This window comes from Oncorhynchus mykiss, chromosome 18 (genome assembly GCF_057628025.1).
Source record: "Oncorhynchus mykiss isolate SJ-2025 chromosome 18, ASM5762802v1, whole genome shotgun sequence".
Classification (NCBI taxonomy): domain Eukaryota; kingdom Metazoa; phylum Chordata; class Actinopteri; order Salmoniformes; family Salmonidae; genus Oncorhynchus; species Oncorhynchus mykiss.
In genome coordinates this window covers 26,168,677-26,193,307 of record NC_143039.1, presented here as the reverse complement: position 1 = coordinate 26,193,307, position 24,631 = coordinate 26,168,677, and the positions used below count along the sequence as shown (strand labels likewise).

At 44.5% G+C, this 24,631-nt stretch overlaps 2 protein-coding genes across 3 annotated transcripts; both read right to left on the bottom strand.

Moving 5' to 3' along the window:
• Window positions 1-1,576: 1,576 nt before the first annotated feature.
• Window positions 1,577-8,544, bottom strand: LOC110495726 (guanine nucleotide-binding protein G(I)/G(S)/G(O) subunit gamma-7). Its single transcript, XM_036952137.2, has 4 exons — window positions 8,420-8,544; window positions 6,360-6,656; window positions 6,052-6,159; window positions 1,577-3,734 (listed from the first exon to the last, which is right to left on the bottom strand). The coding sequence occupies exons 3-4, from the start codon at window positions 6,130-6,132 to the stop codon at window positions 3,609-3,611; spliced, it is 207 nt and encodes a 68-aa protein (XP_036808032.1). The 5' UTR covers window positions 6,133-6,159; window positions 6,360-6,656; window positions 8,420-8,544; the 3' UTR covers window positions 1,577-3,608.
• Window positions 8,545-17,174: 8,630 nt separating this feature from the next.
• diras1b (DIRAS family GTPase 1b) lies at window positions 17,175-24,145 on the bottom strand. Of its 2 annotated transcripts, XM_036952132.2 has the most exons (5): window positions 23,776-24,145; window positions 18,566-18,718; window positions 17,978-18,148; window positions 17,750-17,854; window positions 17,175-17,471 (listed from the first exon to the last, which is right to left on the bottom strand). In XM_036952132.2, the coding sequence occupies exons 2-5, from the start codon at window positions 18,701-18,703 to the stop codon at window positions 17,289-17,291; spliced, it is 597 nt and encodes a 198-aa protein (XP_036808027.1). In that variant the 5' UTR covers window positions 18,704-18,718; window positions 23,776-24,145; the 3' UTR covers window positions 17,175-17,288. The 2 variants fall into 2 exon arrangements, with proteins under 2 accessions (XP_036808027.1, XP_090064097.1); XM_090207971.1 differs by lacking the exon at window positions 23,776-24,145 and having other exon boundaries at window positions 18,517-18,613.
• Between the last annotated feature and the right edge of the window lie 486 nt (window positions 24,146-24,631).

Below are 24,631 nucleotides of genomic sequence, written 5' to 3'. Positions count from 1 at the left end.
ATGTCAGGAAATCCAGGGCTTCTACAGTAGGATAGAATACTGGGAATTATTCATGTCTTAGAAATATAACATAGTGGTATTTAATTGACAATGAGCTGTAATTCTATCTGAGGCTAGAGAAACGTCTATGGTCACTTTAAAATGACCTGTACAATTCTCAGGTGTGGATGGATGTGTGGATGGATGTGTGTGTGTGTGTGTGTGTGTGTGTGTAAGAAGAGAAGCGGCAGGTCAGAACAACAAGGGCGTTATTATATTTTTATTCATGTTGTCTACTTTTTCAATATCATCTTTTTTTTAACAGCAATATCCACAAAAAATATTAACAGTAAAGTCTTAACAGTAAAGTATTTAACTGTAAAATATGAACAGTAAAGTATTTAACTGTAAAATATGAACAGTAAAGTATTTAACTGTAAAATATGAACAGTAAAGTATTTAACTGTAAAATATGAACAGTGTGCAAGAAAACATGAGTTATGGCACATCAGAGCGACCAGATACAAAAAAATAGATATTATATTTCCTTCATAATCAATAACTGATCATTCACAATTAATCAAGGCAGAAAGATACGGTAACGCTTGACTTTACAGTCCCTGTCCCAGCCGGAAGGAACACATTGTGGTAACAATGGGGACTTTCAACCTGGGACCAAATAGTCCTCGCTTGCAACGAAACACATGTTTTTACCATGTTATTTATAAGCAAATACCAAGTTAAAGGAGACTGTAAAAACAAAGCGTTACCAGAGATACATACTGTATATGCATACACAGGAGATAAAAACACAATGATGAGTCCAGGTAAAACTGACCTGAGATCAGTGTCTTAGGGACAGAAATTTGTTTTAGGGTTCTAGCGTTCTGCTCTGGGTAAGACCTATGATCAGATTCCATTCCCCAAATCCTGACATAATCTTTAGGGGGAGAAAACTTGAAACTGACCTAGATCAGCTATAGTGAATGATGTGGGAATGGGAGCACCACAAGACTTCCATTCTAGAGCGTTGTGTCCTCTTTTAAGACTGTTCACTCAAATACTCTCAACTATTCTTAAGTCTAGGGCTAGAATGTTGTTCCTGACCATGTGACTTGACCAGGTAAAACTCCTGGTCCTAACCAGCATACAACACAATACACCACAACAAGGCAAACCATCAATCAACCAATCAATCAAAATAACCGTCCGTGGAATGAATGAATTAAGGAATAACAATAATCTCCCTCAGATAATCACTTTTAAAAGACATTAGGAAACTGTGTGTGTGTCTGTCTGTGTGCGTGTGAGAGAGAGACAGTGATTTAATGGTTCAAGTTTGTTTCTCACAGTGCTGTGCCTGTGTATAAGAAGCTATGCTATGAGTACGGCCACTTCACTGCTTTGTAGATGTGGTTGGCTCCCCATTTAGTCACTAGGGGATTGTGTGTGTGTGTGTGTGTGTGTGTGTGTGTGAGAACCTGCCTCAAGCTGAATGAGGAAACAGACAAAATTCTGACAGAAGGGAAACATTTACGCAAAAATTGAACATCCACAGAAAAGATTCTGCAACAGGCTGACATTCAATTAAAGCGCATTTTGTTTTTTTGGGGTGGAAAAAGTTAATGCACTTTGATTGATTTCTGGCCTAGGTTTTATCTTACAAACACTGTACAGTTCGATAATAATACTCGACTGACCTGCTTCCATTTAGAAAGAAACTCAAACCAAACCCAAAACAGCTACTCTCAAAACATATCACTTCTGCACATGGCTTAAAGAAAGTTTATACACTTTTGTTTTTATTTTCTCTAGTGTCTTTTACATTTTTTACAATCAAGTTTGGTTTGGGAGTAGAGGAATAGGACTGTGGAGGTGGGGACACGGGACACCACTTTGTAATTCGCTCTTGTTCCTCAATAGAACACACGATGAGCCAATAAGCAAAGCCCAAGAATTGATGCTTGCTCTCATTGTCAGAACTAGTGACGTATCTAACCACTGATATAGGATCAGATATTTGTACACCCCCCTTATGGTTCAAGTTAAGATTGGGGATGATAATCTGATCCTAGATCTGTGGTTAAGGTAAACTTTTGACTCAAGTGTAAGTTAAGGAGTGAATGGAAACCTACAGTATCTGCTAACTATATGGCAATAAATTGACAAAATATTGAAACGATAAGTAATTAAAAAACATATATTATATATATATATATATATGTACTATATATATACTTCTGGGGTTAAAAACTTGAACAGTTAGCCTCTCAGTACTCGTCAGTACTCAAGATAGAAGTTTCATTAGGCTGTGTTTACACGGGCAGCAAAATTCTAATCTTTTGCCCAATTATTGGGAAAAAGAGCTGATCTGATTAGCCAAAAGACCAATTAGTGGACAAAGATCTGAATTAGGCTGCCTGTGTAAACTCAGCCTTTTAGACAGATCTAGCATCAGATGACCCTCTCTAAATCCTAACCTTTACCATTAGAGGGAAAACACAAGACTGATCTTAGATCAGTATATAGGGGCAACTTACTCCACAAGTCGACACAGCTGGAGTTTTGGCCTATAGAAAACCCACTGACCAAGAAATCAAAACCAAAGCAGTAACACTGTTGATCGATAACCGTCGCTAGAGTGGGGGAGTATGTAGCCTATACTTTAGCTCAGTGGGCTAACACAGTCTTGTGGCATTGCAGATGATCCGGGTTTAAACACAGTGGGTACATATGCAGCATGTACCAACCTGCTCAGTGTTTACAATGCCATGTTCACAAAAACACAATGTCTTGTGGAAACACTGACATTACCGTTGACCCAAGGTTTCAGGAAGGGGCCATCCCCATTGTGATACTTAGCAAGTCAGTGGCAAGTCAGCCACTATATGGCTAACAAACACACCGTGTATAGCCACGGTGGTTTAGTGATGGGTAACCATGCCTGAGACCTGAAGACTTATATTAACTTCCATGGCTAATGGCTAGGCTTTAGCTGAGAGGGCTAACACAGCTTGTATCACACAAACGACCCAGGTTTTACACCAGATTGGTCACACATAAACCCCCACCTCACCAGATACTGCTATCAATCAATCGATTAATCAATGAATAAATAAATCATTGATTCACTAAAATACATGCTATACATCAGCCTATAACTTCATGTAGGCGACTGTGGATTCCTATTAAGATAATTGTCCTAATCCCTTTTTGAAGTAAATCTGTCATCTCCACTTGAGTGTCACTATCTCTGTGGGTGAGTCAGTAACCAGTATCAGTTAGGGCTGCATGTTAGTGCAGGCTTACCCTCAGCACCACAGAGACACAACTCAGGGCTAATATCACTAATGTGGCAATGTGGTCTGTAAACACAGACACCGCCCCCTAGCTGTGGCTATTGAGTATGGCGCTTTTCCAGAGTGGCTATTTCGTTTCTGTGTGTGTGTGTGTGTGTGTGTGTGTGTGTGTGTGTGTGTGTGTGTGTGTGTGTGTGTGTGTGTGTGTGTGTGTTGTATGTATAGCTTGACAGAGCTGGGCCTTGTTGGCTGTTGCAGAGTCAGCCAGTGGGAGTGTGTGTGTGGGCAGAGGTGTGTGTGTGTGTCTGATGTGCAGAGATGAGTGTGCAGCTATAGGATGATGCAGGGTTTCTTGTCTTTGAAAGGGTTTTCTGACGTTGGGATGCCAACGAGGAGCGGGTCGTTACGGGCGTGCTGCTCACAGTAACTCATCAGGTCTGCCGCTGCCTTAGACACCTGGGGGGGAGAGAGAGAGAGGGGGGGGGGGGGGGGGGGGGGGGTAGAGGGAGAGAAGGGGGATAGGGTGAGAGGATGAGTGGAGAGAGACAGGAGGCAGGGAGAGGGATATTGTGCTTGCTTCTTACAGTGGACTTCTCCTTACAGTGGACTTCTCCTTACAGTGGTTTGCTTCTTTAAAGTGGATTGATCCTTACAGTGGACTGATCCTTACAGTGGTTTGCTTCTTACAGTGGATTGCTTCTTACAGTGGATTGATCCTTACAGTGGATTGCTTCTTACAGTGGATTGCTTCTTACAGTGGATTGCTTCTTACAGTGGACTGATCCTTACAGTGGATTGCTTCTTACAGTGGATTGCTCCTTACAGTGGATTGCTCCTTACAGTGGATTGCTCCTTACAGTGGATTGCTCCTTACAGTGGATTGCTCCTTACAGTGGATTGCTTCTTACAGTGGACTTCTCCTTACAGTGGATTGCTCCTTACAGTGGATTGCTCCTTACAGTGGATTGCTTCTTACAGTGGACTTCTCCTTACAGTGGATTGCTCCTTACAGTGGACTGCTCCTTACAGTGGATTGCTCCTTACAGTGCATTGCTCTTACAGTGGATTGCTCCTTACAGTGGATTGCATCTTACAGTGGACTTCTCCTTACAGTGGATTGCTTCTTACAGTGGACTTCTCCTTACAGTGGTTTGCTTCTTAGAAGTGGACTGATCCTTACAGTGGATTGCTTCTTACAGTGGATTGCTTCTTACAGTGGATTGCTTCTTACAGTGGACTGATCCTTACAGTGGACTGATCCTTACAGTGGACTGATCCTTACAGTGGATTGCTTCTTACAGTGGATTGCTTCTTACAGTGGGCTGATCCTTACAGTGGACTGATCCTTACAGTGGACTGATCCTTACAGTGGATTGCTCCTTACAGTGGATTGCTCCTTACAGTGGACTTCTCCTTACAGTGGATTGCTCCTTACAGTGGATTGCTTCTTACAGTGGATATCTCCTTACAGTGTACTGCTCCTTACAGTGGATTGCTCCTTATGGTGGATTGCTCTTACAGTGGATTGCTCCTCACAGTGGATTGCTTCTTACAGTGGATTGCTCCTTACAGTGGATTGCTTCTTACAGTGGATTGCTTCTTACAGTGGACTTCTCCTTACAGTGGTTTGCTTCTTAGGAGTGGATTGATCCTTACAGTGGACGGATCATTACAGTGGATTGCTTCTTACAGTGGATTGCTTCTTACAGTGGATTGCTTCTTACAGTGGATTGCTCCTTACAGTGGACTTCTCCTTACAGTGGACTGCTGCTTACAGTGGACTGCTCCTTACAGTGGACTTCTCCTTACAGTGGACTGCTCCTTACAGTGGATTGCTCCTTACAGTGGATTGCTCCTTATAGTGGATTGCTCCTTACAGTGGACTTCTCCTTACAGTGGATTGCTCCTTACAGTGAATTGCTCTTACAGTGGATTGCTCTTACAGTGGATTGCATCTTACAGTGGACTTCTCCTTACAGTGGATTGCTCCTTACAGTGGACTGCTCCTTACAGTGGATTGCTTCTTACAGTGTATTGCTTCTTACAGTGGATTGCTCCTTACAGTGGATTGCTCCTTACAGTGGAGTGCTCCTTACAGTGGATTGCTCCTTACAGTGGACTGATCCTTACAGTGGATTGCTCCTTACAGTGGATTGCTTCTTACAGTGGATTTCTCCTTACAGTGGACTTTTCCTTACAGTGGATTGCTTCTTACAGTGGATTGCTTCTTACAGTGGACTTCTCCTTACAGTGGATTGCTTCTTACAGTGTATTGCTTCTTGCAGTGGATTGCTCCTTACAGTGGTTTGCTCCTTACAGTGGATTGCTCCTTACAGTGGATTGCTCCTTACAGTGGACTTCTCCTTACAGTGGACTGCTCCTTACAGTGGATTGCTCCTTACAGTGGATTGCTCTTACAGTGGATTGCTCCTTACAGTGGATTGCATCTTACAGTGGACTTCTCCTTACAGTGGATTGCTTCTTACAGTGGATTGCTTCTTACAGTGGACTTCTTCTTACAGTGGATTGCTTCTTACAGTGTATTGCTTCTTACAGTGGATTGCTTCTTACAGTGGATTGCTCCTTACAGTGGATTGCTTCTTACAGTGGATTGCTCCTTACAGTGGATTGCTTCTTACAGTGGATTGCTTCTTACAGTGGATTGCTTCTTACAGTGGATTGCTCCTTACAGTGGATTGCTTCTTACAGTGGATTGCTTCTTACAGTGGATTGCTCCTTACATGCTAATAAAAACCTTAGCGTTGACACACACCTTAATACGTTCGATCCCTGCCTCGATCCTCAGTTGTTCCACCAGTTTCCTGGCCTGCGCGATGTTGTTATTGGTTGACATCCTGATCCATCAATACACACTCCCCCACTATGGAGAGGGGGAGGGGAGAAGAGAAGGGGGGGGGGGGAGAAAGAAATAATTTAAAAGCAGCTTTATACTGCCCTCATGTGGTTTTCTGCTACAGTCATCGTGTTTTTTTCCCCCTCAGGCTTGAATGTACATTTACTGTCCTAAATCACACACACACACACACACACACACACACACACACACACACACACACAAACCTAGCGGATGGTGTGCAGATCGGAGGGCCAGTCTGCACCAAGGGCCAGACAGGTGTGTGTTGGGTTGGTAGCCAGGTGTACCAGGTAGGGCAGGTGTGTGTTGGGTTGGTAGACAGGTGTACCAGGTAGGGCAGGTGTGTGTGCAGGGAAAGGACTGATGAGGTGAGTTGGGTCACTCAGCTGGACAGAAGTGGTTGTGACCTCAGGTCAGATGACAGGAGTGGTTGTGACCTCAGGTCAGATGGACAGGAGTGGTTGTGACCTCAGGTCAGATGGTCAGCTGTAAACCTTCACCTCCTGCAGAGTAGAAGTTTCACATTATTAATATCACATGCACAGTACAGTGAAATAGCTTTCTTGCAGACTCAAAACCCAACAATGCGATAATCAATAACAATGTAATACTAGAAAAAAAAACACACGAGAAATAAGAAGAAATATGGAGAACACAATAAGTAAGTAAACATACTTTATACAGGGTCAGTTCCAATGCCATATTTACAATGAGCAGGGATACTGGAGTGATGAAGGTACTGTAGATTTAACATTTGGTGACTATTATGTTACAGTCATATACACGTTTCAACTACATAGTAATTTATAACTGTCTTTCATTTCTTTTGGATTCACAGAAACAAGTTAATTGTGTAATGTGCTAGAAAGTTCCCATAGTTTCAATACATTCATGTTGTCACAGGGCTGTAGAATAAAGTACTGTACTAAACTATTCACCAGAAAATATGTGCCTCTCCCTCCCTCTCCCTCTCCCTTTCTCGCTCGCTCACTCTCTCTCTCTCTCTCTCTCTCTCAGGAGTCCTGCTGTAATTACTCTACTGTGGAGGACCTTGAGATTAATGGCTCTAATTAGGGCTGTGTGTGTGTGAGTGTGTGTGTGTGTGAGTGAGAGAGAGAGAGAGAGAGAAAGAGAGAACATTATGTATGAGCTACTAACTAGATATAAAGTTTGACAGTTTAAAGGCAGTAAATGTGCATGATAAAATGTAAGGCATGCAAAGAAAACGGTCATTCATGCTGTCATATCCGTTAAAACGTTTCAGAAACGTTAGGCCTATAGCCCGCCTGTTACCACAGAGCTAATTTCATACGCCTGTTGATGTTCCAACTAGTTTCAAACTTTCCTAACGAGGGTATATTCTCTCATTCCCAGACAAAGGGTAAGTGACCTGAAGCATTGTTTGACAGCCTATATGATTTATTTTTCGACACTCCGAATTATATCCAGGCCTATAGGCCAAAGAATAGCCAGTTATAAACAGTATCGTCGTGTCTTGTGCAGTGTGCTAGTATAGACCATCACATTAGTAGGCTAACATGATTAGACAATACACGGTATTGATTTGACGGTATTTATCAGTTCATGGCAATTCCACTGGTAGGCAAATGAAATGGCTGAGCATCCAATATGGACCCTATAGCTGACGCGACACGCGTAAATTCCCAACAATGGACTACATGGGTCTGTGTGTGTGTGTTGCCCCTGCATGCCTGTCAGATTGTTCTGCCGATTTAAAACAGAATGCGGGCATTTTGACGGATGAAACAGTGTCCTATTCCTCGGCCACGCGTGCACACGCACACACACGTATAGGCCTACTACGGTAATAGGCCTACTGCATAGTCGAATCTCAGCCGGAGAATAGGTTGTTGACATGTCGTTAGAATGCTTATGGACGCTATTCGCCTGTTGGAAATAATGCATGTCTTGCAAATAGCCTATTATGCAAATTTGACACTTCCCTCAATAAAACATCCAGCTGTTTAGACATCGCTGCTTCCCTCTGATCTATCAGCTACAGCGTGCGCTACCGACGTTTTGATAACGTTTCTCCCACAGACCCTGTCCCCCAGTTTCTCTCCTCCCCACCCTCTCTCTCCGCCCTGGCTTGGGAAACCCGAATTCGTGACTCTCTCTTTCCCATAAACGCTGCTTTTCCATGACCAAAATCGGGAAGGCAAGAGCACATAAACCGCAAATAAGTACACGGTTCTGTAAAGAGGTGATATAAACAGATAAAATAGAGTGATATTTCCCAACTCACCTCCGAATGCGCTGTATTCCTGATTTAAAGGGGCAGTTTCGTCGGTTACACAGTCCGTTCGTTCAATCTCGGTTTTTACCGAATCAAACGCCACCCCCTCTGTTGGCTAGCGGTGTCTGTCCACCCTATTCCCCTCCCTCCCTTACTCCGTCACTTCTGACAGCCAGCTAGCGCTCTCACACACAAACTTGATGTCCCCCCTTGAGAAAAACAAATGGGTTGATTCAGAGCATAAACATGAAGTTGCACTTAGACGTCTATCTAGGTTCAGTTTAGCGTTTTTCCCACCGATGGTTAAGGTTAGAATTGGGGAGGATGAGCAGATCCTAGATCAGTGGTTACGGGAGTTCAATAAGATGGCCCTTGTTCCAAGTCGAAAACCAATCGGTATTGTACAATTGCATAAACATTTAGATTGTGGTGCTTTATGTAGAACTATCGAACATCAGCTATTCATGTAAGTATTTTCTCTTTGACGTCGTATGTGCCCGGAGTGTGAGCTGCTTTCAATATATCCGCATCTGGACACCGAATTGATACAGTATCAAGCAGCAGGGTGCAGTAACACATATACACTCAGAGAGGCGCCCTTACGCAATGTTATTTACAAAGAGAAATGACACTTCATTCCGACTGATATACAAGCTACTTACTAGGCCTAGTTGGTAGACAGAAAATCTCTGCCGTATTTTAACATAAAGTGAAAATACACACACACACACACACACACACACACACACACACACACACACACACACACACACACACACACACAGACAGACACAGACACACACAGAGACACACACAGACAGACAGACAGACAGACAGACCAGACCAGACCAGACAAGACAGACACAAATACACGCATCTCTGCAGGCCCGGTTTTCCCCTACAGTGGCAGTCTATAGTCATTCCCCACCAGAGAGCTAAAAATAGCAGGGAGAGGTGAGAGAGAGAAAGGGAGGGAGAGAATGAGAGAGCAAGGGAGGGAGGGAGAGAGGGAGAGAGCATTTACCGCATTGGCCTCATTTCTACTGAAGTATGAAATTATGCTGATGGTACATTTAGCTTTCATTTCCTCTCCTTTGATGTCTCTCTCTCTCTCTCTCCTTTCTCTTTTTCCCTCCATCTTTCGTCCATCTCTCTCTCTCATTCCTCTCTTTCTCCCTTCCCTCCCTCTGTCTCTCTCCCTCCCTCTTGCTCACCCCTCTCCCCTCCCTCTCTCTCTCTCCATCTATCTCTCTGATGTGAGCAGCAGCAGTATCAGATGTAGCTGAAGCACTAACACAAACTACAGAACATTGAGGTACACTAAGAATCTAGATCAGTACTGAATTGGAATTCTCACAGTACCATTTGGATTCTAGATCAGTACTGAATTGGAATTCTGACAGTGCCATTTGGATTCTAGATCAGTACTGAATTGGAATTCTGACAGTGCCATTTGGATTCTAGATCAGTACTGAATTGGAATTCTGACAGTGCCATTTGGATTCTAGATCAGTACTGAATTGGAATTCTCACAGTACCATTTGGATTCTAGATCAGTACTGAATTGGAATTCTCACAGTGCCATTTGGATTCTAGATCAGTACTGAATTGGAATTCTCACAGTACCATTTGGATTCTAGATCAGTACTGAATTGGAATTCTCACAGTGCCATTTGGATTCTAGATCAGTACTGAATTGGAATTCTCACAGTACCATTTGGATTCTAGATCAGTACTGAATTGGAATTCTCACAGTGCCATTTGGATTCTAGATCAGTACTGAATTGGAATTCTCACAGTACCATTTGGATTCTAGATCAGTTTAGCAGTATATGAGCATGTAACAGAGGTCATTTGGTGAACCAAACTCGGGTGAACACAGTTTTGTGGCACGCAGATGACCCGGCATTAAACCCAGTTGGTCAAAAGACTAAGGACTGTATTTCTGTTAAATCAGCTGGGTTTAAAATCCTCCCCATCACCCTGAACTGTTACTAGTCAGTAGCCCCCAGTAGATGCTAAAATGATGTGATGTTATCTAAGCGCATTGTCATGGTTATGTGTTGAAACCACAATGGCCATAGTCTCTCTATACAATATATGACTCATGAGTGGTGACTAAAGGGACATATACACACTCTCTCCCTCTCTCTGACTCTCTCTCTCCCTGTTCTCTCTCCCCACCTCTCTCTCTGACTCATAGAGCCTGTGAGAAACTCCACTCCATGAGATGGCTGTTAACTTCATTATACCCTGGGCCGGGTGTGTGTGTGTGTGTGTTGTTTGTTTTATAGTCTCTATGTTAAAACAGGGTCAACTGTGTTTGTGTTTTTGATGGAGTATGTTAAAACAGTGTTGATGTGTGTTGTATGTAAACAGCATTATGTCAGTGATGTTAGTGGCTAATTAGTTACACTTACACAAAGATGGCATCAAGAGTGTATGTTTGTGTAACCCAAGAGGCACGTGAAGGGTGTGTGTGTGTTATCAGGGTGTGTGTCACCCTCATTAAGATCCTACAGAGGGCTGCTAACCTTAGGTCTCCTCACATTACAGCCTGACACACACACACACACACACTCTGCCTAGAAGATCTACGGTTGTCGTAACGCATCACCTGGGTCACACCACATTCTGACGCGGCAACCGTAGCCGTCACTGAGTCGCCATAGCAACCACATTGGGTGAAGAATCCTCAAGCAGATAGAGGAAGAGAGAATGTGCTTTGCTTTGCTTTGCAGGCATGCTGTCAGGGAGTGGAGAACAGTATGACACCGTATGAGGCTGCAAGCTGTTGTCATGGTGCCTTCAAGACAACTGGGATCTCTGAAAAGAAACAAGCTCTAATTGGGAAAAATCGTGATGTCAGTGATCTTCAGGTCAGAGAAGTCGGGGCTCTAGGATGGATGCCCGAGTTTCTGACTTGTAATTCCGAGTTGGATGTCCTTTCCAAATTATTTTTCACCATTCAGAGTTCTTTAACTTGGTCTTTTTTTGGAGGGGGGTGGGGGGGTCTTGCATGCATCAAAATCAGAAGTCGGAGACTTACTAGTTCCGAGTTGTGTTGAGTGCATCATCAGTCCACGTAACCGACCTGGTATCTAACCCGGTTATCTACCAGGGTTTCCTATACTCGGTCCTATACACCCCCCGGTGCACATTAAGTTGTCCTGCACTACACAGCTGATTCAAATAACCAGCTCATCATCAAGCTTTGACTATTTGAATCAGCTGTGTAGTATTTATTATGGGTCCCCATTAGCTGCTTCCAATGCCGCAGCTACTCTTCCTTACAATACATTCCCAACACACTGTGTGCCCTCGGGCCCCTACTCCACCACATATCTACAGTACTAAATCCATGTGTAGTGCTAGTGCAAAAACCAAAACGCGCACCCATGGGGGGCCCCAGGACCGAGTTTGGGAAACCTTGATCTACACAATGCAAGACCATGTCAGCCCACTAAGCAAAATCCTAGGTGCTCAATGTAGGAGCCAACAGTAGTCTTCGGGAGTCTTCAGGTCATCTTTCTGTCATTTCACACACATTGTGAAAGGAAATATCACACAAGAGGCAGATTCTTAACTGTTGTTTTTATTAAGAAAAATCATTTTGCAGAGTCGATATGATCATTTCTTCATATACATAATATCTTATAGTTAGGATGCATTGCCACAGTACATTATAGTTGGAAGACTATTGCTAGAATAAATAGCTAGAATAATAATTCATTATAATAACAACTATCTTAAAAATAAAATAATAAAAATGTCTATACATGATCATTATGTTAAAAAAAAGGTCAAAACAAAAATGTTTACAAAAACAAGAGATTAAAAACAGTTACACTTTTCAAACCAAAGCCATTATTATTGCAGAATAATTATAATAATAAAATACAAAATATGTTCATTTCACAGTTTGCATCCTTATTGGTTCTCATGCTGGCTGGGAGCAACACTTATTGTGGCCATGCAGGGAGGGAAGGACAGAGATGGAGGTTAGTAGAACCACACTACCCAGAAGTCATTGCACCCCCCAGAGGCCCGGTCCAGAAACAACTGAGGCACTTCCACATTTTGTGTTTGGCAGAGCAGACAAGTGTAAACAATATGGCGGAAGTTCCCTAAAGCCTAATAGTTAACCCTGTCCCCTATCCAGTCCCTTCAGATATTTGAACTTCTAGGGGCAAGAAGTTGTTTTTGGGCTGATAGTATGATCTGGGGTGATGCAAAAATTCCAAACTGTGTCCTTGGTAGGCTTGAGTTTATAGAACATGTTTCTGATTAACTACACTCAATGAACTACTCTTCCCATAGTCCTTTGTGCCACTTCTCTTCTGCAACATGACCAGTACCCAGTTTCCAGCAACATGACTTTCTGATAACACACATCAGTGAAAGGCTGTAGGGGCTTTTTCAGGTAGAAACTACGTAGAACAGACAACTCTGGCTTGTATAATCTATTCTAGAATCATATCAGCTCTGTTGTGTGTTTCTATCTTGGTTTTGATTCAGCCATACAGCAGCCTCTTTGTCCATTCCTGAGTCATTATAGGAATGCTCTTTGAACCCATTCGTAACTTGACATACAGCAAAATCAGACTTCATGTAAATCATGTTATTGATATATTTGTGAGGAAAGTAGTTGTGTGTGTGGATCTCAAGACAGGATCCAGCACTCTAAACTACACACGTGAAAAAAAAGAAACCCTCTCATTGGTTCATCTCTGGAGGACTCCGCGCATTTGGGCTCTGGCCAGTCCCCCAGGTGCTCATCCAATGAGGTGAGAGATCTTCCTCAGTGCCCATCCCTTCTCTGATTCTAATAACATACTGTGGAATCACAGTTGGCAGCTCTACCTTCACTCCTAAGAGAACCACACTACCCACAATCCTTTGAAGAGGGCCATGATGTCACCATTCCCTAACGTTCCTAAATCCTCTATCGGGTCTATATTATATAGTTATCTACAGATGTGGAGTGAAGGGAGTGGTAAAACTAATAGGAGGTGTACAACAGACGGGTTACAGGGTGACACAGCAGTGCAGAAAAACAGACAATGTCCAAATCTCACAACACCCTATTCCCTATGTAGTGCACTACTTTGACCAGAATCACATGGGATCAGGGGATAAGGTAACGCATGAGACGCAGGTAATGAGGTTTCTGTGGCACAAAGGACTGCTCGCTGTTTGATTGGTATGCCTGTGTATTTATATATCTGTGTACTGTATGTGTGTGTGTGTGTGTGTGTGTACACGCAGTGGTGTTAAGTACTTAAGTACAAATATTTTAAAGTATTACTTCAGTAGTTTTTTTGGGTATCTGTACTTTACTATTTTTGACAAATTTTACTTTACTACATTCCTAAAGAAAATGTACTTTTTACTCCTTACATACATACTCCATACACCCAAAAGTACTTGTTACATGTGTGCTTAGCAGGACAGGAAAATTGTCAAATTCACACGCACTTATCAAGAGAACACATGGTCATCCCTACTGCCTCTGATCTGGCAGACTCACTAAACACAAATACGTTGTTTGTAAATGATGTCTGTACATGTTAAAAACAAGAAAACAGTGCCATCTGCTTTGCTTAATATAAGGAATTTGAAATTATTTATACTTTTACTACTTAAGTATATTTGACCAAGTCCACTGACTTTTGATACTTAAGTATATTTAGAACAAAATACAGACTTTTACTCAAGTAGTATTTTACTGGGTGACTTTCACTTGAGTAACTTTCTATTGAAGTATCTGTACTTTTACTCAAGTATGAAAATTGGGTACTTTTTCCACCACTGTGTGTGCATGAGCCTGAGCAGTCTGACTCATGCAGAACGTGTGGGTCATCTCCACAGGGAACCTCTGACCGACACTTCATAAAACACACACACACACACACTATTGGCCTTTGGCAGATGCAATGAGACCAGTTGTGGGAGGATGGGGTAGAGGCGTCTGTGCTGATTCAATCTTACACTGTACACACACACACACACACACACACACACACACACCACATAGTAGTTTGATACTATTTGATGTAAAATATTTCACGTAATTCACTAAATGTGGGTTATGTCAATCTGATCTGAATAATAGATGACTGTATACTATATTATAGTTCTAGTGTAATACTGCACTAGAACACTGTTTCCTAATCAGATCCAGGACCTTTTCCTGAGCATGTGATCTGAACAGGAACAACCCTTAGCCTTAGCTATAGCCTACAACTGGGGATCAACGTTTTCCTGGTCAGGGCATGAGGTCAGGAAAACATTTGGGCCATAAGTATAACACAGCACATAGCAACACAACGTACCTTCTCAATACCCTATACACAGTGATGGAGACCATTCCCTTTCTAATTCAGTCTATTCAATTTGCCCATTGTTTTTCCAATGACAGAGTTTTCGTTTTATGAACAGAATTTCAATTAATATTCCGAATTGAAAATTAAATCCCTGGTTGAAACTCTAATCAATTCCGTGCTTCTTTTTTAGAGAGATATGAAGTGGGTGCATATAGTGCATTACTTTAGATCAGAGCATATGGGCTCTGGTCCCCCCAAAAAAGAGTGCACTAAATAGAGAATAGGGTGCCATTTGCGATGCAGCTTAACCTTTTTGTCTGCTTTGTTACAATACCGTGCTATATAACCAACCCACAGCCTTATGGTGCTCTTTCACACGTTTAAATACTGTACACATTACAAGTCACCTGGAATAATGACTACAGGAGAGCTGCTCCCTCCTTCCTCCACCTCTGTCCAAAATATATTGGCTGTCATTTATTCTGCAAGATAGATAACGGAACATGGTAAAACAAAAACACAACGTCAATCAAATGATTGTGCTTTTAGCTCTCCTGTATAGTAAGTAGGATGACTTTGTCCATAAATGCTGATCTAAGATCAGTTTTGCATTTACCCCCTAATGGTTAAAGTTATTATTTGGGGAGTAAGCTGATCCTAGATCTGTGTTTAGGGGCAACTTCCATCTGGAATATATATATATATATTCTGTACTTTGACAAACAACCTTATTGCTTTACATAAACCAATAGAGGTGTTTGGGACAATAATATAATTACATCACTCCTTTTTCATGTACATACTATGTAGGAATACACTTGGTGAATGACCACTGGTCTCCAAAAAGCATGTGCGTGTGTGTGCATTTATATTTGTGTGTGTGTGTGTGTGTGACATTAAGTGCAATGTGATGGTATTTGCATGGCATAAAACTAATCGAGTGTCTTCCCTCTGTCGAGTAGAGTCGTCACTCCATCCTCTCTGTGCTTCTCTGTGTACGAAGAGGATTCAGCAGCTTGGCATGGGAAACACAAGGCCAACAGAAAGGCTCCTCACATGAAACAACAAGGGCCAAAGCCAACCGACGCAAACGTTCCCAGCGACATCATCCGCAATATTCCCAGTCCAAATCCCACAGTATTCCCAGTCCAAATCCCACAGTATTCCCAGTCCAAATCCCACAGTATTCCCAGTCCAAATCCCACAGTATTCCCAGTCCAAATCCCACAGTATTCCCAGTCCAAATCCCACAGTATTCCCAGTCCAAATCCCACAACCACCTTTTCTAATACCTCTTCACATGTTCCAAGTCCACTCCAAACGTTTCAAGTCCATTGTCCATCCAACCAAAGTCCAACTACCAAGTGTCTCAGGTAGACTTCTTAACATTTCAGTCCAACTACCAAGTGTCCCAGGCAGACTTCTTAACATTTCAGTCCAACTACCAAGTGTCTCAGGTAGACTTCTTAACATTTCAGTCCAACTACCAAGTGTCCCAGGCAGACTTCTTAACATTTCAGTCCAACTACCAAGTGTCCCAGGCAGACTTCTTAACATTTCAGTCCAACTACCAAGTGTCCCAGGCAGACTTCTTAACATTTCAGTCCAACTACCAAGTGTCCCAGGCAGACTTCTTAACATTTCAGTCCAACTACCAAGTGTCTCAGGTAGACTTCTTAACATTTCAGTCCAACTACCAAGTGTCCCAGGCAGACTTCTTAACATTTCAGTCCAACTACCAAGTGTCCCAGGCAGACTTCTTAACATTTCAGTCCAACTACCAAGTGTCCCAGGTAGACTTCTTAACATTTCAGTCCAACTACCAAGTGTCCCAGGCAGACTTCTTAACATTTCAGTCCAACTACCACATCTTTCTTTCCCAGGTTCCCTTTCCTCTGATTCCAAGTCAGACGTGAACCACTGCCCTTCCCTTGTTTTAACACTGAGCTAAAGTCTTAGAGGGATTGTTGATGGCACAAGTTCAGCGTTTCTCCAGTTCAAGTAATGATTTCGATCCATTTTGAAGCCACTTGAATGAGGAGTTAAGAGGATTCTTCATTTTGCATGATGACAGAGACGGTTAGGGGGGTATTACTGTCTGTGTCTTTCAGAGGTGCTAGGGAGGGACGTCATGTATTCATAGGATATGTACATTATGTTGGAGTGTCCCTAGTGTAACATCTAGTGACCTCGCCAAGAGGTTGGGACCTCACGCGTGATGGCTGAGGTGTTGGACTGATGCTGACAGATGCAGGGCTTGAGTCGTCTTCAGACTACCCCCCCCCCAAATATTTTCACTACAGTGGGACTGTATGGAGGGTTAGGACCCTGGTCAGGTAGACAGGAGACGAGAGAGGATACTGAGAGGGTGAGGTATAGAACCCACCAGTGGTCCTCTCTTCACTCTTCTCCGTCTCTCTTCTCTTCCTCTCCCCCTCTTCTGTTCGTCTTTTATCCTCTCACTTTCTGTCTTCCTTGTGACCTCCTTCCTTCCTTCCCTCCCTCCCTCTCTCTCTCTCTCTCTCCTCTCCTCTCCTCTCCTCTCCTCTCCTCTACATGACACTACATTTTCCCTTCAGTCTCTCAGCTCTGGACTGTTTTCCGGACCGTTTCCCGTCGATGTTGAGACTCATGTTTCTCTTCTTGTCCAGGTTGAGCAGCTCCTGGAACAGCTCGGTCACGTTGTGGTTGGTCTTAGCTGACGTCTCCATGAACGCACACTTCCACGTGGTCGCCTTGAAGACCACACAGTAGGATTATTAATAGGATTAATTGTATTATTGTTATTAACAGGAGAAAGTAGAATGGGAATTCGCTTTACAGCAAATCGGCCCGACAGTACCAGACCTGGGTAAAATATACACAGATCAACTACTTTGAGGTGGGATTTATTTAACTTGGGGTTTGCACTTTTGGCACTATTCCAAACTGAATCGATATTTTAAAGTATTTGACATTATGTAGTTCTACTGAACCCAGGTCAGATTTTTGTTTGTTTGTTTACGTTACAGACCTGTGCCTCTCCATCTTTAGTCTCCACCTCTCTCTGGGTCTCATCACTCTTGTTGCCCACCAACATGATGGGGATGGCCTCTATGTTCCCCTTTATGGCTATCACCTGGAGAACACAAGGAGAGATTACAACACACTGTCACACACACACACACACACACACACACACACACACACACACACACACACACACACACACACACACACACACACACACACACACACACACCTGTTGGTAGATAGGCTTGAGTTCCTCCAGTGACTGTTTGCTGGTTACAGAGTAGACCAGTATGAAGGCATGTCCTTTAGATATGGACAACCTCTGCATGGCAGGGAACTGGTGACTGCCTGTTGTATCAGTTATCTGGAGCGTACACACACTCTTATCACAGCTGATCACCTGTAGACACACACAAACATACACACAATTAGTATCATTAGGGTAATACATGATCATTAATTGAAAAAAAAAAAACATTGCTTATACTCAATGCTCTTTTGATCACTAAGTTGTATCATTTGACTTGGTGCATCAGATCAGTGGATAAAATAGCCCTCTGGACACAATATATATGGTCATTACGTCTATATAAAGCAGTTGGCCTACTGCCCATCCCTGATTACCTGTCAATGCATCGTTTTGTCTGAAACGGCACCCTATTCTCTGAAGTGCACTATCTTCAGGCCATGGTCAAAGTAGTGGACTAAACAGAGATTAGGATGCCATTCCAGACGCTGCCTCAGTCTTCCTTCCTCTCCCTGTCTCACCTGTCGATAGGTGTCCTCCACAGTGGGGATATAGGTGTCCCTGTCTCACCTGTCGATAGGTGTCCTCCACAGTGGGGATATAGGTGTCTCTGAAGGTGCCTTTAACGAAGCGTAGGACCAGGGAGCTCTTCCCCACTCCCCCCGCTCCAAACACCACCACCCTGTAGTCATTACTCTGCTCAGGCATGCTGCCCCCTACTGCCTGGACACAGTATTAAACACACACAGAGAGAAGAGGGAATATGTGAATTGCAGTACTCACCCCAGGTGGAGACAGACATGTACTGACTCCAGGTAGAGACAGCCACATGTACTGACCCCAGGGGGAGACAGACACATGTACTGACCCCAGGGGGAGACATACACATGTACTGACCCCAAGGGGGAGACAGACACATGTACTGACCCCAGGGGGAGACAGACACATGTACTGACCCCAGGGGGAGACAGACACATGTACTGACCCCAGGGGGAGACAGACACATGTACTGACCCCAGGGGGAGACAGACACATGTACTGACAAGGGGGAGACAGACACATGTACTGACCCCAGGGGGAGACAGACACATGTACTGACCCCAGGGGGAGACAGACACATGTACTGACCCCAAGGGGGAGACAGACACATGTACTGACCCCAAGGGGGAGACAGACACATGTACTGACCCCAGGGGGAGACAGACACATGTACTGACAAGGGGGAGACAGACACATGTACTGACAAGGGGGAGACAGACACATGTACTGACAAGGGGGAGACAGACACATGTACTGACCCCAGGGGGAGACAGACACATGTACTGACCCCAAGGGGGAGACAGACACATGTACTGACCCCAAGGGGGAGACAGACACATGTACTGACCCCAGGGGGAGACAGACACATGTACTGACCCCAGGGGGAGACAGACACATGTACTGACCCCAGGGGGAGACAGACACATGTACTGACCCCAAGGGGGAGACAGACACATGTACTGACAAGGGGGAGACAGACACATGTACTGACCCCAGGGGGAGACAGACACATGTACTGACCCCAGGGGGAGACAGACACATGTACTGACCCCAGGGGGAGACAGACACATGTACTGACAAGGGGGAGACAGACACATGTACTGACCCCAGGGGGAGACAGACACATGTACTGACCCCAGGGGGAGACAGACACATTTACTGACCCCAGGGGGAGACAGACACGTGTACTGACAAGGGGGAGACAGACACATGTACTGACAAGGGGGAGACAGACACATGTACTGACAAGGGGGAGACAGACACATGTACTGACAAGGGGGAGACAGACACATGTACTGACAAGGGGGAGACAGACACATGTACTGACCCCAGGGGGAGACAGACACATGTACTGACAAGGGGGAGACAGACACATGTACTGACAAGGGGGAGACAGACACATGTACTGACCCCAGGGGGAGACAGACACATGTACTGACCCCAGGGGGAGACAGACACATGTACTGACCCCAGGGGGAGACAGACACATGTACTGACAAGGGGGAGACAGACACATGTACTGACAAGGGGGAGACAGACACATGTACTGACCCCAGGGGGAGACAGACACATGTACTGACCCCAGGGGGAGACAGACACATTTACTGACCCCAGGGGGAGACAGACACGTGTACTGACAAGGGGGAGACAGACACATGTACTGACAAGGGGGAGACAGACACATGTACTGACCCCAGGGGGAGACAGACACATGTACTGACCCCAGGGGGAGACAGACACATGTACTGACCCCAGGGGGAGACAGACACATGTACTGACCCCAGGGGGAGACAGACACATGTACTGACAAGGGGGAGACAGACACATGTACTGACAAGGGGGAGACAGACACATGTACTGACCCCAGGGGGAGACAGACACATGTACTGACCCCAGGGGGAGACAGACACATTTACTGACCCCAGGGGGAGACAGACACGTGTACTGACAAGGGGGAGACAGACACATGTACTGACAAGGGGGAGACAGACACATGTACTGACAAGGGGGAGACAGACACATGTACTGACCCCAGGGGGAGACAGACACATGTACTGACCCCAGGGGGAGACAGACACATGTACTGACCCCAGGGGGAGACAGACACATGTACTGACCCCAGGGGGAGACAGACACATGTACTGACAAGGGGGAGACAGACACATGTACTGACAAGGGGGAGACAGACACATGTACTGACAAGGGGGAGACAGACACATGTACTGACAAGGGGGAGACAGACACATGTACTGACCCCAGGGGGAGACAGACACATGTACTGACCCCAGGGGGAGACAGACACATGTACTGACAAGGGGGAGACAGACACATGTACTGACCCCAGGGGGAGACAGACACATGTACTGACCCCAGGGGGAGACAGACACATGTACTGACCCCAGGGGGAGACAGACACATGTACTGACAAGGGGGAGACAGACACATGTACTGACAAGGGGGTATCCCTGATGAAACAAAAGCTTTTAACTACCGTTAACTTACCACACCTCATCTTTCTGTATCTGAACCTATTCCTCAAATACTATTCTGTATTCTTGGTAGTGTGTGTGTGTGTGTGTGTGTGTGTGTGTGTGTGTGTGTGTGTGTGTGTGTGTGTGTGTGTGTGTGTGTGCATTATTGAACAGCTCTGGGGCTAAACACTGGTTATAAGGACCTCTAACACCAAATGATAACACTGGAATTACAATCCCACTTCAAACTAGAACACCACCACTAGGTGCAGACATACTAATATTCATGGACCAATGTGGGAATTTCAGTCTAAAGGTCCACACACACACACACACACACACCTGTCCTTGACACTAGGGCACAGAGATTGATGACACTCTTACCAAATGGGACTGTCTCACTCTGACCATCTTTCTTTGCTCCCCTTCTCTGATGAATAGAGATGGAAGGATAGAGTGCTTTAATGGTGTAAATACATCTGGACCAGCCCAGCCAACTCTACATTAGGAGATCACTTTGGCACAGACCAATACTCCTCTACTCAGCATTTGTCCTTCTCTCTCTTCTCCTCATCTCTCCTCTCATCTTCTCCTGTGTGTGTTTGTGTGCCTGACAGTCTCAGTGGTTAGCTGCCCGAGAGACTGACTATCTGTCTGTCGCACACACACACCTGTCAGCTTTTTGTGTATGTGCAAATGTGTGTGTCGCCCCTATGAATGAATGCAGTTCCACACACACCCTTGGCTGACTTCTGCTGGCAGATCTTATCACAGCTGGCGGAGGTGTGTGTGTGTCTGCAGCCAGGGAAAATACATACTGATACTCTGTGTACACATGAGTCCAGGAGTCTTCCATTCTATACCTCTCACACACACACGTATAGAATGTTCACATCTACTCACACACCGCTTCAATGCTTCATCTGTTGGTGTGCATGCATGCGCGTGTCCGTGCACGGTGTGATGGAGAGTGATGCAAACAGAGGTAATAAGCATTCAAATCTCGGTGTCCCGCATATACATTTCACATTAGAAAGCTTTGTTTGTAGAACATTTAAAACCACTTCATAACGCGTCTTCATCCCAGTTCTAGACAACAATCCCTTCATTCCGTCACTCCAACAGATTTCTCCGACATTGAGATGGGCTTAGTGTGTGTGTGTGTGTGTGTTTGTATGCATATAAGTGTGTTTATGCATGTGTGTGTGTTACAGATTGCACCACAGGGGTCTAGGCTTAGCAGCTAATCATTGAGCCTAACCTCTCTGTTCTTCTGGACTGTCTGCATTGACCCAATTCCCAGGTCTTAACTTAGCAGCACGCCTCCTTCACATACAAACAGTAAACTCTGATAGTAAACTATGATGATCCTGACATCCACAATCCATGCTCCTGCTGGTCAGTATCTGGGGGACATGCAGGAGAGAAGCAGACAGACAGACAGCGAGCAGGAGAGGTACAGACAGACAGACAGCGAGCAGGAGAGGTACAGACAGACAGACAGCGAGCAGGAGAGGTACAGACAGACAGCGAGCAGGAGAGGTACAGACAGACAGACAGACAGTGAGCAGGAGAGGTACAGACAGACAGACAGCGAGCAGGAGAGGTACAGACAGACAGACAGCGAGCAGGAGAGGTACAGACAGACAGCGAGCAGGAGAGGTACAGACCGACAGCGAGCAGGAAAAGAACAGAGACAACACTTCAACCAGTGTGAGCTGAGGTGCAGCCAAAAATCACATAAACATCAAAGGAAATACAAACTCTGGGTCTGTCAGGACACTCACTCGCCATTCTTAGAAAGGACATCAGTAATTCAGGCCCTTGCTGGTCACCATATCCCCATGCTAGAAAGGACAGTAGTATGGACAATTACGAACCCTAACTCTGATGTGTCCACCCCTCATAGCTCAGTCCCCAAACTGTGATGATGCAACCATAAAGTGGGCATGAAAGATGACACACACATTTCCTCCAACACCCACCTACACACACGCAGCCATGGTCCAATCTCTCTTTACTACCATCTGCTACACTACAAAGCTTAATCACTGTCATCCCTCCCCCTCTCCTCTCATCCTCCTACTATGAACCCACACAAACACAAGGACCGGGAACACACACACACAGCAAGGATAGCCATGGAAGAAAGCCTGCCATAAACAGCACATATAACGTTAATCGGGCAAGCATGCAATGTCCAGATGTACCGCCTGAAAATATGGATTAAAGTCAGAGACTATGCGTCACGTTGCCATCATGTTGGTGGAATGTAGCCTACTGTGTGTGTGTGTGTGTGTGTGTGTGTGTGTAATAATGCATGTCCATGGCGGGCTTCTAGCAGGGTATGCTATAGGCAAAGTAAGAGTTAAAAACGACCTCGTTTGTTGTCAGCCTGTTGTCACAGGCTAACCTACTCTGCCCCTTTCATTCATAAAATACTTCGCCATCTCGCTTTGGTGGCGGTGGCATAATTTCAAAGGCGCATCACATCCTCCAAATCGAGACATGTTAGATCCCTGCATAGAATATCATCCTCTCTCCCTCTCGCACATTCCAGACGATAAAGCAGTTTATGGCGCAGTAACATTTTAACATATGGTAGAAATAACATGAACGGTTTGCCATTTTTTTTTAAACTGCTGTCCAATATTTACCAAGGCAACTGTCCATGAGAGGCAACGCCACACACTAATCAACATTCTCTGACCGACATAGCCTAACGGATTTTTCTAAAGATTGATCTGGTTGTGGTTAAGTGCTACATACCTGAATTTGATGTGTAGTCCCGTTTTAGTGGCTGTCTTCGGACAACACGTTTGTAAGGCAAAACGCTGAGTTTTAAAGCATTGTATACTATTCATGTAGAGCTCTCATGTCGTCCGCGAATTCACAGCCCGTGCTCTCTCTATCTCTCTCTCTCCTTGTTGGAGCTATATTTATCGCTTTCTCTACTTGATATTCCCATGCACTACAGTTCTAGTGCCACAATGTCTCTCCTCCCTCTATCGGTATGTCTCCATCTATACCCGTCTCCATCGATCCCCTTATGGCTTGCGGATCAACGCGTCATCACACAACACTCACACAACACACACAGAAACGCACAAATAGGCCTAACGTTTTAGCGACTGAAAACGCAGGACCGGGCACGGTTTCGTGAATTACCGAGTTTTTATTTCAGCATATCAAGTGAAGCCATACTTTAGCCAGACTCTCGAATTAACAGCAAAATGTGTTTTGGGAGTAAACTGAAGAAAATGACCCTTCTAGTTGCATCCCACTGTCCCTCCATAGCCGCAGGAAGTAGGGGTGCTGAAGGTGCTCCCCACTTATTTATAGCCTATATTTGGCAGATAAACAAAAAGGGTTGCTTAGCCTAATGCATGATCAGTCCCAACCAAAAAGTCCTATTGCTTTATTTGCTAAAGGCACAGTTTCATATTAAAGTCAGCTGTCAGATTTGGGTACCGTTAAAGGCTTTCAGGTGCCACCATCTTGGCATAAAAACAAATCCAAGAATCACATTCTGAGTGGACATTGGTATGGAGTGTCTGGTGTTTGCAGCACCAGGTCACTAGGACTGGAACCCTGTACATGTTTACATTTCTGGTCTGTATCCTTT

Coding starts and splice junctions, on each gene's coding strand:
- LOC110495726 (XM_036952137.2), bottom strand. CDS start 6,132: ATGTCAACCAATAACAACATCGCGCAGGCCAGGAAACTGGTGGAACAA. Junction 3,735..6,051: donor CAGGGATCGAACGTATTAAG/GTGTGTGTCAAC, acceptor TCTCCCCCCCAG/GTGTCTAAGGCAGCGGCAGA.
- diras1b (XM_036952132.2), bottom strand. CDS start 18,703: ATGCCTGAGCAGAGTAATGACTACAGGGTGGTGGTGTTTGGAGCGGGG. Junction 17,855..17,977: donor TCAAGCCTATCTACCAACAG/GTGTGTGTGTGT, acceptor TGTGTTCTCCAG/GTGATAGCCATAAAGGGGAA. Junction 17,472..17,749: donor CTAAAGATGGAGAGGCACAG/GTCTGTAACGTA, acceptor GTGGTCTTCAAG/GCGACCACGTGGAAGTGTGC.